The following is a 16,417-nucleotide window of genomic DNA, read 5'->3' as shown; positions in this document are numbered from 1 at the left end:
AAGATTTGGATTTGGGAATTCTGTAATTGATAAAATCGGACACAAGAACACAGAGAACACAAGATTTGGATTTGGGAACTCTGTAATTGATAAAATCGGACACAAGAACACAGAGAACACAAGATTTGGATTTGGAAATTCTGCAATTGATAAAATCGGACACAAGAACACAGAGAACACAAGATTTGGATTTGAAATTCTGTAATTGATAAAATCGGACACAAGAACACAGAGAACACAACATTGGATTTGGGAATTCTGTAATTGATAAAATCGGACACAAGAACACAGAGAACACAAGATTCAGTCTTACTATTTTGAAATTTATTTTTCCACACAAGATTTGGATTTGTAATTGATAAAATCGGACACAAAAACACAGAGAACACAAGATTTGGATTTGAAATTCTGTAATTGATAAAATCGGACACAAGAACACAGAGAACACAAGATTTGGATTTGAAATTCTGCAATTGATAAAATCGGACACAAGAACACGGAGAACACAAGATTCAGTACCATTTTATTTAAAATTTATTTTTGCCATCGCGGACACAAGAACACGGAGAACACAAGATTTGGATTTGAATTCTGAAATTTATCAACTTTGAATTAGAATACGGAATTAAATAGCCTGAATCTTCGATAATAAATAGCCTGGATTTTTGAAAAAATGGATAGCCAATGAGATTCGAGCTTTACTTCTTCACCACTACTGTTTGGATGAAATGTTGGACTGGTTTGCCTTGGCCTTAACATCTTTTTAACAAAAATACAAAGGGGATAAAAATATTTGAATATTTATAAAATTTAATCCTTTTGGTGCTGTTTTCATCAATTCTGTTATCATACCCAAGGTGATGCAGGAGATATAATGGGATATGATAAAGTAATTGTGTAGTAGCTATTTCCGTGACTCTGTTTAAAAGGTGAGATTAATATTTTTATCTAACACATGTACTTTGTATATGACATATGTAAAATATATATAACATTGAAAAGATAACTCTTATTTTATTACATGCGGATATAAGTGTAATATATGATGCAAGTATTACAGGTCTGTGTTATACATGACACATAATACAGAAGCATGTGGTAAGCACGTGGATAGATTTTGACCTTTAAAAAGGTTTTAGATGAATAAAATACCTTTGGTATGATATTTTTGACATTTAAAAGAAGTATTGAAACTAACTTGAAAGTAAGAAAGAACAATGGAGAACCAAATTTGGCAATGCATAATTATTACGAACGGCCGCGGAAGTTTGAGTGACGCAAAAATTGCACGATAAACAAGGGGCTAGAAAATGCCCACTAAAAATTCGAACTAGGAATTTATTGAATATTTCACTAATGAAGCATCAAACTTTTTGTTTTTTGTGTTTTATGTTATTATTATAAATTCATACTTTTTAAATACTACTTTTTGTAAGTCAAAGGACAATTAAAGTAAATTTAAAATGATTGGGTGGATATTGGTCGGATGGGCGTTTTGCAAGTTCCAAGATCAGAATTTAGAGGAGACTAAAGACACGGGCGTTTTGGAATGTATATAATCTATGTATATAAATGGACAAAATCTGAATTTTGAATCAGAATCCACATAGAATTTTGCATAAAATTGACCAAGCTTCCAAGATTTTTTTCCGGGAAAACTTGAGGAAAATTGTCTGTTTTGAGCTCACACAAACGAAAATTGCTTTCATTTCTTTCTAAGGCCACAATCACAACATAACTTGTTTTCATATTGACCAACCAACTAATAATTTTTCTTAATTTTCCAATTATTTTGAGTTAGGAAGTCACAAAATTGTCGAAATTTTATCCAATTTTATGCAATTCCATCCTTTGCTTCATCTGACATCTTTACCTCAATCGCACATTTCATTGTTTTTAGGCAATTACTTTTTTATTTTCTGGTTTACGGACATTCGAAGATGATCTTTTGGACCGGAGGATGGAAAAAAATAAAAATAAAATTGCTCTTTTCAAACTTTAATGTTGGAAAAAATTAAAAAAATATGTTTTGAGAAAACTTACATACATTATAAAGAACGTTTTTAGTAGGGAAATTGTGTTCAAGTTATTAAAGACCTGGACACTGACCCTTTTACTTACCCTTCTTGCTTTTATAAAATGTAATTTTCTGTAAAGTTTCCTCTTTATGGCTGTTCAGTACAAGGTCGGAAGAGCATAAATAAATAAACTATTTGTAAAATCCAATTTTATTTTTATTTTATTTTTGCAAAAAAAAACGTTGGCGATTCCGTAAACCAGAAAATAAAAAAGTAATTGCCTTACGGAAGAATTCAATTTAAAAATATAAGTATAACGGAGATAATATCCATTCCAACCCTTTCCTACTGTGAAGTCGAGTAACTTGCATCAGTGGAGGCACAGCACTCACATGTATGACCTGACTGGTCATTAAAATACAAAGTTAAATCAAAACAAACCTGATTTAATTGTAAAATGTATATCTTCTTATCATAAAGTGATGTCATGCATAATTACAGTGCGGCTGGAACTTGATATTCAAGGATTAGAAAAAGCTATACCTGTCACTTTTTTTCTTTAAAGAATCAACAAGCCATCAACGTTGATAAATTCTACACATTTCCTCATCAGAAACTTTTAAAATTATCTTATGAATTTCCTGAAGTTGTTTCAAAATTAACCAATCGGTTATCGAAATTCCTGCTCCCAGTTCTTTTCCAAAATTTGTAAAATAGCTATGTTGGCAAAAAAACTTTTCCGGGGGTTTGAGGAAAAAACAGAACTGCTATCATTTTTTTTTATTTACACATAATATTTAAATTTATGCTATGACATGCTGAAAATAAATAAGTAAATAATATTAATTATACTATTTGTACATATTCAGAAAATAATCCGCTTACAAATTGAGATAGTTTATCATTATAACAACCCCGTAGTTGGATCATTCTATTGTGGGCGCAAAATAAGGTGGAACTAAGTAGCACCGCCCTCGGCCATGATTGCCACCTCATCTCTTTTCGCCTGCGCGAGAGCATGAGCTAATTATTTTTTTCTCAAGCAATAAAGGGGAAAACAAAAGTGATCAATATTCTTTGAAAAAAGACTTCAGAGAAAAACACATTGACAAAAAGATGTATTTTGTGGTTGAGATGAAGAAGAAAGAAAGATGAAGATGAAAAACTTTAATTTCGATCTTTAAGCTAAAGAGGGTGCGGGATTTGGGTTAGCGTGTAGAGGCAGGCAGGCTGGACACAGATTAACGGTCGGTTTGGAACACGCACACAATAATATGTATTGAAGTTGATTGATGTATTGTGTTGACAGAGCTCAAACTAAAAAGTACAAAATGAAAATAATAAATAATTTGAACTAAAATGAAAAATCCTTGACTAAATGACAAAATATCCTAGATATCCTCAAAATGCTCGTGATAAACCTCTAAAATCTCTCAAAATGTGAACAAATCATAGAGACAAAATGACAAGAAAACATGACTGAAATGAGCTAATTCCAAAGGAAATTTTAGGTAAATTCTATAATTGAAAATTGTACTGAAAATCCTATGGTTATCCTAACTTAAAGAGAGGCACTGAGAACCAAAATCCTAGACAAAACCACAGAAAAACAAAAGAACCAAAACTCACCGGCTGGCCTATGAGTGTGTGCTGTGAAATGCCATGCCAATAATTCAGTGAAAATTGATGAATTGAAACTTGAAATTCATTGACTTAAATTCCAAATTTGTAAATTAAAAATAGTGACTTTCTCTGACTTCCCTCGCATACATCCTTCTACAAAGGTGTTCTGTCAGAAATGTGAAAATCAGAAAACGTGAAAACTCTCTGATCAAAATTGAAACAATTAAAAATGCGTAAAAAGATAATTGCTTTATGCTAATTATAAGAAAATATGTTTTCTCTAAGAAATATGCGATCTTTTTATAAGATCAAAGTTCATTAACACGAAGTTAAAATGATTTTGTCCATTTTATAAGCACAAACATTACACTCCCCCCAATGGGAAAATCATTTTGAACAAGCCAAGTCAACATACAATGCCATTTGACCAAGTTGAGTCATTACGTCAGACTCGTCAACATGATGAATAATAACCAAACCTCGAACTGCTCGTTTGGTTTCACGAAATACGTTCTCTGTCACGTTTTTGTATCGTATGGTGGCTTTACGTGCAACACCGTCGGTACTGTATTCAAGATTAGTAACTTGACCATACGTATAATCCTTTGATATTGCTGAATCAGTTTTCGTAAAGATGACAACATCTCCAACGTTGATGCTATCTGTTTGGTACCATTTTTGTTGCTTCATCAATTTTGGAACGTGGGTAATAAGCCAAATCTCGAACCAAGACTGATAGATCTGCTCATTTGCTTGTAAGATTTTTGATGGATTGTCGGTGTATATCACGTTTCCTTCAGGACTTCTATCATTGTTTCTTCCTAGTAACAATCTATTTGGAGTTATCAAGTCCATGCATTCGAAATCACCAACGATGTTACCAAGGGCGAGTGGTAGGTTATTGATCGTATTTGCCATTGTCGCAGATAACGTTTCCCACTGTAGGAGAGACAATTTTTCCTTGTGAGCGATCTTCTCGATAGATGCATTGATTTCACGTATCTTCCTTTCCACTTTCCCATGCATATAGTGTCCCTGTACAGGACAGACTTGAAATTCGACTTTGTGAAGCTTCATCAGGTTTGATTGGACATCTCGAAGGTTGAGGTTCATCTCTTTGCATGCTTTAACCAACTGACTCCCTTCATCACAAAGGAGCTTTTTTGGAAATCCTCTGTCACATGCAAATCTTGTGAATGCCATGATGAATGATGTTGCTGAATAGTCATCCATTGTTTTGATGCTGACTGCCGAAGTTGAGCAACAACACAAAACTACGAGCCAGATTTTGATAGTCTTCCTTTTGTTTTGTGGTTGATAAGCCAGGTAAGGTCCTGATAGGTCGATTTGTGAGTAAAAGAAAGCTGGTGCTATGGTGAGATTATATGGTGGAACTGGTCCCATTGCGATTTCGACTGTACGTTTCATCAGGTATCTGCACCGTTGACATGAATCACGAACTTGCTTGACGAGACTTCTGCCATCAATGATGTACACTTTCTGTAGAACAAATCGATGAGTAGTTTCAACACCAGAATGACGTGCAGTAGAGTGGTTCCAGTGAATGTCCATGACAATACTGTATGATACAGGAGAGTACCTATCTAAAACAGGCACACAGAAGGTTGATGAGCTCAAGTCTTTCATGACTTTGGTGAATCTTCCCACGATTGAGATGCTTTGATCAGGAAGTATACGACCAGAATACTGGAGTGTTCCATTTTGTTCTCTTGCGATATTTTCGTACTTTGATCTGTTGGTGAACTTCTTGATTTCAGATGTTCCTTTCTGAAAATAGTACTGCTCTGCTGATGATAACTCCTCTTCAGATAATTCCCCATTAAGCTTTGGTTTTGCTTTGCGAAGATTGTTGCAGTAGCCTAAGATGTATGCCATGATTCGGATGAATTGATGGAATGAATGGTGATTTGGATCAAGATGTAGGAAGAGAACTCGTATCTCTTCTTTATTTTGTCACTGTTGAGACTGACGTGCACTTCAATGTTCTTGCAGATTTGGGTTTCCTTATTGACTTCGGATAACTCTTTGTTGGACAATGTGATTTCTTCAACACGCTTTGCTGGGAATTGACTCTTTTCTTGTTTCATCCAATCGAAGCCATTGATCCAGAATGATTCTTGACTGACATCATTCAAAGTTGCTCTTTTCCTGGTTCCTATATCTGCAATCATGTCACTGGATTTTACGTGCAACCAGTCATCTTTGCTTGTGAATCGATTGATCTCAATGACACGACTTCTGACCCATTGTTTGAGCACTTTTTGATCGTTGGTTATCCAATACAGGGATATTTGGCTGTCTGTAAACTTTGTGCGATCGTTGAACAACTTCTCCAGTGTGGGTAGCCATTAGAGATGCATAAAGTTCAGCACGTGGTAATGTCATGTCTTTTGGTACGAGTTTGGTTCTTGAAAATGATAACTGGCAAGAATAATGACCATTCTTGCGGAGAAATCGAACGTATATGCATACACAGATCAATGTTTTACTTGCATCTCCGAAATCCAACGTTTCGATGTCAAGCGATACAGCATCGATAGGAACGATGGCACGTTTGAATTTGATGTTTCCAAGTTCTTGCATCATCTCGAAGTGTGATATCCAAATTGGTCGTAGGCTATCTGGTATGGCATCTTCCCAAGTCAATTGAAGATTGGATAACTCTCGTAGATCGAATTTCATAGCAGCGATAAGTGGTGATAGCTTGCCAGTAATGTCGAAAGCTTCAGCCAACTTTGATGCACAGTGGCGACGTGTGAGTACTTCTGGGATGATATTGGTTGCAGCTGGACATTTCTTTCCTCTTCTCTTTGGTGAGAAGTTCAGTTCTGAGATTGAGATCGAAACTTCATCAGACTTTGAGTACCATTTCATACCACCGACTGCCACTGATACTCCATCGTCAGTGAGGTGTGATGGTGGATCTGCGCCGGATAAGGTGATTCCTTTGAGCTTGAAGCCTCCTTTGGATGTGATAACTTCTAACTCGTCTGCTCGTTTGCATGCTTCCTCTGTGTTGATGTCGCCAGAAATACAGTCGTCGACGTACACATCCTCCTGAAGAATTCGATTGGCAGCTGGATATTGATCTTTGAAGGTTTCGGAAACTTGACGCAATCCACGTTCAGCCTGGTTACCGCTGGAACGTATTCCGTAGATCAGTGTCTTGATTATTTTCTCTCTGGGAATCATTGACGGGTCGAGTTCATCTTGCCATATGTAGCGTTGCAACTTCCAATGCGTTGGGTCGAGCTTAACAGTGTTGTACATTTTACTGACGTCACTGTGTAAACCAATTTCATGGATGGACCATCTGATCATCATCTCCTGAAGTTTGTTCAAATTGTTTGTTCCCTTGGCTAGCAAATCGTTGAGACTGAATCCTGATTGGGTTGGTTGTGACGCATCAAAAACAATGCGACATGGAGTGCTGAGTGATGATAACTTCCACACTGCTCGCCAGGGTATGAAGTTTTGGACGGTACTGGATTTGAGCATCTGTTGTTGGTCAGCTGGTAGATTATGAACATAATCAACAAAACCAAGATCTTGAAGTTTCTTCTCTGACGCAATGATGTCATGCTTGTCTTGTTGATTCTCGATTTTGTTTAACTTCTTAATTTGCTGCTGGTACACTTTTATAGCAATGTCCTTGTTTGGGCTGAGTCTGATGCTTGGATCCTGAAGCAAGGGTAAGGTTGCTGTCACAGTGTTGGTATTGAGGTCGAGTTTGACTGATTCATTAATCAGCTCCTGCTCTGCTTCCTCCCTGATGCTGATATCTTGTTGATGGTCAGAACTTTTGCAGGTCGAGCAGGATCTGCACTTGATGCATCTATATGTAATCTCTGATCCTGTTGATTCTGAGAGCTCGAAACGCCTGTCTTTGCTGAGTAAGGATAGTATCTTAACATCTGGGTCGACTTGGACTCCTCCTCTTGCGATGAGGTATTGATGATTGAAGAAACTCAACATCTGGTTATGACTGAAGAATGATTGGTGTATCTTTGTGAAGATGTGATGTGGGCCTCCGATCACTCCACGTCCTCCATTGGCGTTTTTGAATGCGGATTGATAGATACCAAGTCCTGATGGTAGCTGGTAAATGAGCTTGGGATGATAACGTAAATACTTGACACCCAACATCAGGTGAGTGTCTCCTCCAACGACGTGAGCTGGTTTAGGAAGTGTGACATCTGATATGCCACTTGAGCTGAATGATTGCTGAATATCCTCCATGACTTGATCCAATGGGTAATGAGGAAATGTTGCTGTGATCGACTTGATACAGATGCCGGAAACCAAGGCTTGATCTCCGTCACACAATGGTAGTTGTAAACTGTAGGTACCAAGTGTTGATAAGGTTGTTGATTCACCAACACCACCAATTTTGATCGGTGTGGATGATATCTGGGTTGCATGGTTACCAAGTTTGGCGATTGCTGACTCCTTGATGATTAGATCACTGCAACCATTGTCGTAGAACACGTTGATTCGTTGGTCATTGACGACGATTGTTTGAAGTAGGTAGATTCCTCTCTCATTGACAGAATCTTCCTTGGGTGATGTCTCGTGGTTCGATAGGAATGATGCATGGAAGGCGATGCAAATCTCCTTGGCATGGGTTGGAAGTTGGTTATTCTTCATACAACGCTGCTTGAATATCTCCAGCAGATCTTGGTTGTCTTGAGTGGATTTGTGTTCCTCGCATACTAGCACATGCTTTCGAACTTGGTTCCCCTGATGTGATGGGTGTGAGCAAGTGAAGTGGCGTTGACACTGACCATTCTTGTGACGTCCTGATGAGGCATCTGCTCCGGGATATAAACATTGATAGCAATATCCTTTCTTCTTGAGTAGTGCAAGTCTGTTTGCTGGTGTCAGCTCGGCGAATGCTTTGCATGTGAAGTACTGAAGTAATCGAGAATGTCCTGGTCCATTTGTGGAGACGTGATCATCTGATCCATCAGGGGTGTTGCAGATTGAACACAACAATTCTTTTGAGTCGGCTGAATATCCCCCATGTCTGGGACCGTTCTTGTCCTTCTGTGGTGGATCAGTCCTCTTCTTCTGAGGGTTGTTGGTGTGAATCACTAGTTTCTGTTGTTGAAGTCGTTGTTCTTTCTCCAAGAATTTGATGAAGCGAAGCCAGGTGGTTTTGGGTGAAAGGACTTCGTCAGAGATCGATGATAACCAACGGGTTAAACGACTATCTCCAATCAGGTTGTAGATACGATTCAGGCCATCTCCATAAAATAAAGACTCTTCAAGATGGTGTTCCTCTGCTAGTCGCATCAGTTCTTTGATGATGTTGATAATTGATGTTGTAGCTTGGATGAGTTTTTCGGGGTCCTTGATACGATACAGTGGGTCTTTATCACTCAGCATTTGGAGTTTCTTTGTGAGAAGACATCTGGTATCTCCATAGGCTGCTTTGAGGGCTGTCCATATCTCGTCTATGCCTGGGATGTTTTTGACTAATGACAGAGCTGGTCCTCGAAGGAAATTGTTTTTGAGAAGGTCTGGTAGCAGCTTTGTTGGTGTTGTCCTGTAGATGGATTTTGTTGAATGTCGATTGAAAGGTGTAAATGTCGGTCTCTGAAGCATAACCAGCAAATTTTTCCAATTTGATGTTCAATTTTGATTCATCAAACGAGCGTTGTTTGTAGATGTCTCTCTCATCGACTTCAGTTTTCAAAAGTTTCAGGTAATCAGAGAAACTCTTGGTCAGTTCTGTGTAGCTTTTTCCAACTTTAGTAATATCAGTGACTAAAGTCTTGTCAGTAACATGAGTTTGTAATAATTGTTCGTATTTGTTAGAAACCTCTTTTATCTCAGTGTTCATATTAGAGGAATCCTTTTCCATTTGAACGAGCTGAACGTCGGTTTTCGTATCGAGTTCAACAGTAAGCTTGCAATTGATCTCCTCGATTTTGCGTTTGAGATCGGCCACGGTGAATTTCATGGCGGTTATTTTGGCGTCATCATCTTGGTTAGCACGTTTGATACGAAGTTGTTCGAGTTTGAAATTCCACTCTTTCGCTTCCTTGAAATAGGCTTTAATTGAGTTTAGGGTGATCGTTAACGATCTATTAACTAATAGTGCGACAAACTTCTCATCCTGAATTTCACTATCCATCAGATGTTTACGGTGTTGTCGAAGAGTGTTGCGATGTTCAACCAATTCGTTGACGGCGATGTCAACATCTTTGGTCGCACAGGAATGGACGGGTGTTTCGTCTATGATGTCATTGACATGTTCAATTGTCAATTCGATTTGAGATTGAGCTTCCATCGTTGAGTGATGTTGCTTGATTGATTGATTCGGTTCAGACGGCTTTGAAGGCTGGTCTGAGTTGATCCGAGTTGAGGGTGATTGATCCTGTTGATGTGGAACTTTCCTTCCAGTCAAATCATACGTCCGATAGTCGAAGCGAGAAATGTTCCGTCGGGGTCGTTCTGACATGCGATTGGGATGGTAAAGGTGTCCGTTTGAATGTAGAGGCAGGCAGGCTGGACACAGATTAACGGTCGGTTTGGAACACGCACACAATAATATGTATTGAAGTTGATTGATGTATTGTGTTGACAGAGTTCAAACTAAAAAGTACAAAATGAAAATAATAAATAATTTGAACTAAGATGAAAAATCCTTGACTAAATGACAAAATATCCTAGATATCCTCAAAATGCTCGTGATAAACCTCTAAAATCTCTCAAAATGTGAACAAATCATAGAGACAAAATGACAAGAAAACATGACTGAAATGAGCTAATTCCAAAGGAAATTTTAGGTAAATTCTATAATTGAAAATTGTACTGAAAATCCTATGGTTATCCTAACTTAAAGAGAGGCACTGAGAACCAAAATCCTAGACAAAACCACAGAAAAACAAAAGAACCAAAACTCACCGGCTGGCCTATGAGTGTGTGCTGTGAAATGCCATGCCAATAATTCAGTGAAAATTGATGAATTGAAACTTGAAATTCATTGACTTAAATTCCAAATTTGTAAATTAAAAATAGTGACTTTCTCTGACTTCCCTCGCATACATCCTTCTACAAAGGTGTTCTGTCAGAAATGTGAAAATCAGAAAACGTGAAAACTCTCTGATCAAAATTGAAACAATTAAAAATGCGTAAAAAGATAATTGCTTTATGCTAATTATAAGAAAATATGTTTTCTCTAAGAAATATGCGATCTTTTTATAAGATCAAAGTTCATTAACACGAAGTTAAAATGATTTTGTCCATTTTATAAGCACAAACATTACATAGCGAGACAAAAATTGCTAAAAAGCTGGTAAAATTGTAATCCTCAAATATTGAAGTTTCAGCTGCACTGAATTATGTTTATATCATTATCAAATTTGATTTGAACATCTGAATTCCCGCCATCTTGAAATTTATGATCTTCCATGATTTTTTATTAACCGACCACTCTCTTTTATTTACACCCCATTCTTTTGGTGAGTAATTAGCCAAAAATACTTGTGCGGTAAATATGAGATTCTAAATTGGTAGAGTAGAGCAGTTCTTGCACTTTTACATTTGTTTTGAAATTTTGCAGCTTTGGTTGATGGCTACTGTATGCAAGTTTCCCTTCACTGATGCAAGTTACCCGACTTACAGTGTAGGTTTGGGGAAACCTCTTATTACCTATCTCCCTAGTCATAAAAACAGAAATACTGCATTTCAAAAAATGAGGGGATGGCATTCAAAAACTGTGTGAGGTTTTCAAAAACAGCAAAAAAAAAAGAAATTTGAATATCTTTTTTAAAAATGACTCTTTTCAAACGAAACTTCACAATATTGGTTGTAATAAAGGTGATATAAGTAGGTTGAAAAATTTTTTTTGTAAAATGTGCCAAAATTGCGGCACAATCAAGAAAAACACTATGTTGATAAAACAGCAGCCACAAATTTGTTCAATGAGTAAAAATATTTTTTTTCAGATGAAACTCGTAGCAAAACTCGTCAACAAAAATCTACAAAAAATCTGGTATTTTCTCCCACAAACGGTACCATCATCTTCCGCCACCAAAATCACCAACAATGGATGAGGAAGTCAACAATCTGTCTAGTGATAGTAGACTACAGTCAAGGGATATCCCTCAATTGCGGTATACTGCAATTGCGGTATAAACGTCACTTTTTCATGGTTTCTGCCCCCCCCTTAAAATAAGGGGGGAGCAAAAAAATTGCCTTTTAAAAAAGGGGGGATCTTTGTCATTTTTTCAAATAAGGGGCAGGCTTTGTCATTTGAAAATTCCAGGTGTGTGGTCAATCCCACTCCTAAAAAGTACTTTAGGCGTGTGATAAGGAGTGCTATGCATAACTTTAAGTAGTAAAATCCAAATTTATGGCGTGTGATTAATCACTCTCCTCAAAGATTTTAGGTGTGTGTGGAGGTGTGCGCGTGCTATCATAATCCTCAAACGATGCAGCCTGAAGGGGGATTCTTTATCAAGGGCTGCAAGAATCTATCAAAACAAGAAAAAAGGGGGGACTAAAATATATCTTTGGTTTTATTTATAATAATTTTCTTTGTCTAATAATATCTTCTTTCCCGTTTTCCTGCTCACAATCTCATGCCCACTATTTTGCAGACCATGCTATATTGAAAGTTATGTGTATTAGAATGCAACCTTTAATAGACCAAATCAAACCATAAAAGCTATTATTTTCCCTAATTAGATAACGTTTTAAGAGCAATTGCACCTAAGAAAATCTGTAAGTGGGATCATTGATGTCTTGGATTTTTTTCTTTTTTAGATATGTTGTGGGGGTTCATGGGTGGAACAAAATTCCAAAATTTGAGCCTCAGAGCTCAAGCCGTTCCCGAGATATCACATTTTGAAGTTTCAAAAATTTTGTCTAAAATACAGACCAGTAATTTACAGACCAGAATTCCAAATTGCTATAACTCCTTATTGGTAAGTCCAAATGACATGAAATTTTGCACAGATACACAAGACCATAAACTTTTTCTGAAAACAAAAACAAAAATTGAAATTTTATTTCAAAATGGCGGATATTTGAAGCCAAAGTTTTGAACTGCTTGAAAATACCGGTTGGATTTGATTTTCAGTTATTCCCAGCCCGAGATTCCAAATTAAAATTTTTTTTCATATCCTGAAAGATCAATCCTTTAACTACCAAATATCAAAAATCTGTCGTGGAGAATTCATTTTTGGCTCAATAAATCAATTTTGAATATGACCTATATTTTCCGAAAATTCCCTAGCAACGCCCTAGCAACAAGGCTTTAACAGGCTACACCATGTACCAGAAGGCTCAAAAATTGGTTTTAATGATTGTCAGTCCATTCTGGACATTTGTGATCCTAGACTGATCAAATCATTAGAGGATATTCCTCTATATGCAAAAGATTATTCATAATTTTCACTGCCTGCGATGATATTAAGAGCCATTTTTTAAGAGTCTTCAGGATGTGATACCTCATCCTCTTGGATTTTGATGAAATTTTGACCAAATGATCTATCACACAAGAAAATAAGACCCTGAAAATTTCACCTTGATATCTCACTTAGTTTTGAAGATACAGTGTCTCAAAGATAGGCTACTAAGCGGAAATTGACCCCTAAATTTCATGAACTCTGGTGACTCCTCAAATTTCTAAGTCCAAGTGTCGTTATTAGCTTTAGACTGTCCAATATTTCTTGTCCAGAAGATTTAAACATCATTGTTTGCAGTATCTCATTAAACATCACCCTAGTAATGTTGCTTAGTTATTTAAGAATCAACAAGTAAGGCTGTTAGTGTACACAAATATAGAGATATTGGACAGTCTAAAAGTTAATCAAGACACTTGGACTTAGAAATTTTGCGGTAAAGCGCAAATTATTGTCAAAGTAGGATTTCTGAATGATTCTAAAAAGTTTTTCAATAGGAATTAAGTACTGTTAAACCCATTTAGTTGAAGTAACCTGCTTATATTTAAGAGTAATATTCCCCAAACTGTGAAAGATTGAGGCTTTTCCTGAAAATATAGGCCCTGGAATGGTAGGAAAGGCCAGATATCAGTCTCATATTTTTTTACATATTCTGTACTTAAAAATAAAGAAACAGTCATAAAATGTCATCTGTTGATGGAAATGACCTGAAATCTTTTACAGTTGTTCCCTTAATGCCAATGATTAGTTGGCTAGAGAAGATCAACCAATATTTTGACAAAAATTAACCTTTAGAGCCCTTAAGTGGGCCTGATTTAGCATTTTAAGAGGGAAAAAACAACGAAGTTAAGCAAATTTTCAATCGATCATATCTTTAAGAGACTTCAAAAACCCACTGAGATTTTTTGAGGCTATAAACTAGACCTACTAAGGAAGCCTTGCTGAAAGTTTCAAAAAAATTTGTTGTTGCCGCAAAAAGATACGCCATCTTGAATTTTGCTCCAGATCTGCCAAAATAGCAATTTTTTCGGCCATTTTTGACAGTTACGCAAAATGGAAATCCTGAAAATGTTGTTTTTGTGGCCAAAACCCACTAGTAAACCACTCCAGGTCAAAAGTTTGCTTTAAAAAAGTCTCAAGGACTATCAGCAGCCATCTAAAAGTACTTCCAAACCCAGATTACGCAGTCTGAAGCCCTCAACAGGAGGTGCTAAATATTTTCGGGGAAAATTCTGGAGACTCAATTTGATTTTTTCTGATACCCTACATAAAGTTCTTGAAATCCACTGTATATAAATCAGCTTTCTAATGTACTTGCATAAAAATTCATTGGCTTTCAAAATCTGCTCCTCACCAGAGTTCATGAAATTTAGGGGTCAAATTTCACTTAGTAGCCTATCTTTGAGACACTGTATCTTCAAAACTAAGTGAGATATCAAGGTGAAATTTTCAGGGTCTTATTTTCTTGTGTGATAGATCATTTGGTCAAAATTTCATCAAAATCCAAGAGGATGAGGTATCACACCCTGAAGACTCTTAAAAAAATGCCTCTTAATATCATCGCAGGCAGTGAAAATTATGAATTTCTTTTGCATATAGAGGAATATCCTCTAATGATTTGATCAGTCTATGATCACAACTGTCCAGAAATGAACTGTCAATCATTAAAACCAGTTTTTGAGCCTTCCAGTACATGGTGTAGCCTGTTAAAGCCTTGTTGCTAGGGCGTTGCTAGGGAATTTTCGGAAAATATAGGTCATCTTTAAAATTGATTTATTGAGCCAAAAATGAATTCTCCACGACAGATTTTTGATATTTGGTAGTTAAAGGATTGATCTTTCAGGATCTGAAAAAGAAATTCAATTTGGAATCTCGGGCCGGGAATAACTGAGAATCAAATCCAACCGGTATTTTCAAGCAGTTCAAAACTTCGGCTTCAAATATCCGCCATTTTGGAAAAAAAATTTTAATTTTTGTTTTTGTTTTTAGAAAATATTTATGGTCTTGTGTATCTGTGCAAAATTTCTTGTCATTTGGACTTTCCAATAAGGAGTTATAGCAATTTGGAATTCTGGTCTGTAAATTACCGGTCTGTATTTTAGACAAAATTTTTGAAACTTCAAAATGTGATATCTCGGGAACGGCTTGAGCTCTGAGGCTCAAATTTTGGAATTTTGTTCCACCCATGAACCCCCACAACATATCTAAAAAAGAAAAAAATCCAAGACATCAATGATCCCACTTTAGATGATTCAGGGATTTTCTTAGGTGCAATTGCTCTTAAGGTGTTTTGAAGGTATAAAAAGTGAAAAATTTTCTTTGTCACCCAACCATGGTGGCCGACATTTTTTTCCTAAATCTTACCCCCCACTTAAATGGCTCACTGGGGCCCATGAATTTGCATCCTCTCTTCTCTCTCCCTCTATTGTAAAAATTGTTTGCTGAAGGGTACTACAAAGATTTTCTTGAAATAGTTGGTCGACATCAATGATCTTTGAAATTAATGATCTTTGACATTTTCAGCAGTGACTTATTTTTACAAGTTCTGTCACATCTGTCACATCCAAAATCAATGTCATAAGCATGAAATCTTACTTGTGTTTTACTGCCTAAATTCTCTACTTGGGAAGACCACTTGCTTGACCTAACTTAAACTAGGACTACAATCAGAAAACATTCCCAATCTACCTGGTTCAATAACGAAAATCGGTTCGATAGGGTTCGGTTGACACCGCCCGGCTCAGACAGTCAGGAACAATCGCCTTATTAGGAGACGCCTCCTGATTAGGAGACCCGTCTCTTAATCAGGAGGTTCACGTCTCCTAATTAGGAGACGGGTGTAATTATCTTGTGAACGAAGAAACTGCGCATAATTTGGTTGCTCCCATTGGAAAGAGCACAAAAAATTGATTCCATATGGTGATTTTCAGAAAAATCCACCGGTGGAATCAATCACAATTGAAGTAATCCATAAGAACCAATCAGAAGTAAGAATCTGTCTTCTGAACAAAAGCGTCTCAAAAAGAAAAATGGCGGACATGAAAAAAAATCAAGAGGGGCTTCCTTGTAGTGCTTCATATTAGGATTGTGATCGATTGCACCGAGAAATTTTGATAATTTTTTTAAAACTTTACCAATTCGAGCCTGCTCTTTCCATTAAAACTAGTTTCAAAATGCGCGGAAAAACCTAAAGCCCTTAAAATTGAGATCAAAGTTTTATGTCTCCTTATTAGGAGACGGGTCTCCTAACCAAGTGACCCCAAGCGACCTACATGTCTCCTAATCAGGAGACATCTCCTAATCAGGAGGCGTCTCCAAATAATAAGGCGATTGTTCCTG

General features: G+C 36.8%; 1 protein-coding gene across 1 annotated transcript; it reads right to left on the bottom strand.

Moving 5' to 3' along the window:
- Positions 1 to 4,028: 4,028 nt before the first annotated feature.
- LOC136801785 (uncharacterized) lies at positions 4,029 to 5,537 on the bottom strand. The gene has a single exon (XM_067058450.1). It carries the CDS (start codon positions 5,535 to 5,537, stop codon positions 4,029 to 4,031), a length of 1,509 nt encoding a protein of 502 aa, XP_066914551.1.
- Positions 5,538 to 16,417: the final 10,880 nt, after the last annotated feature.

The sequence above is a fragment of the Clytia hemisphaerica genome, unplaced genomic scaffold (genome assembly GCF_902728285.1).
Source record: "Clytia hemisphaerica strain Z4C2 unplaced genomic scaffold, Clytia hemisphaerica genome assembly, whole genome shotgun sequence".
In the NCBI taxonomy this organism is placed as follows: Eukaryota; Metazoa; Cnidaria; class Hydrozoa; order Leptothecata; family Clytiidae; genus Clytia; species Clytia hemisphaerica.
This window is presented reverse-complemented; position numbering and strand designations above follow the sequence as displayed.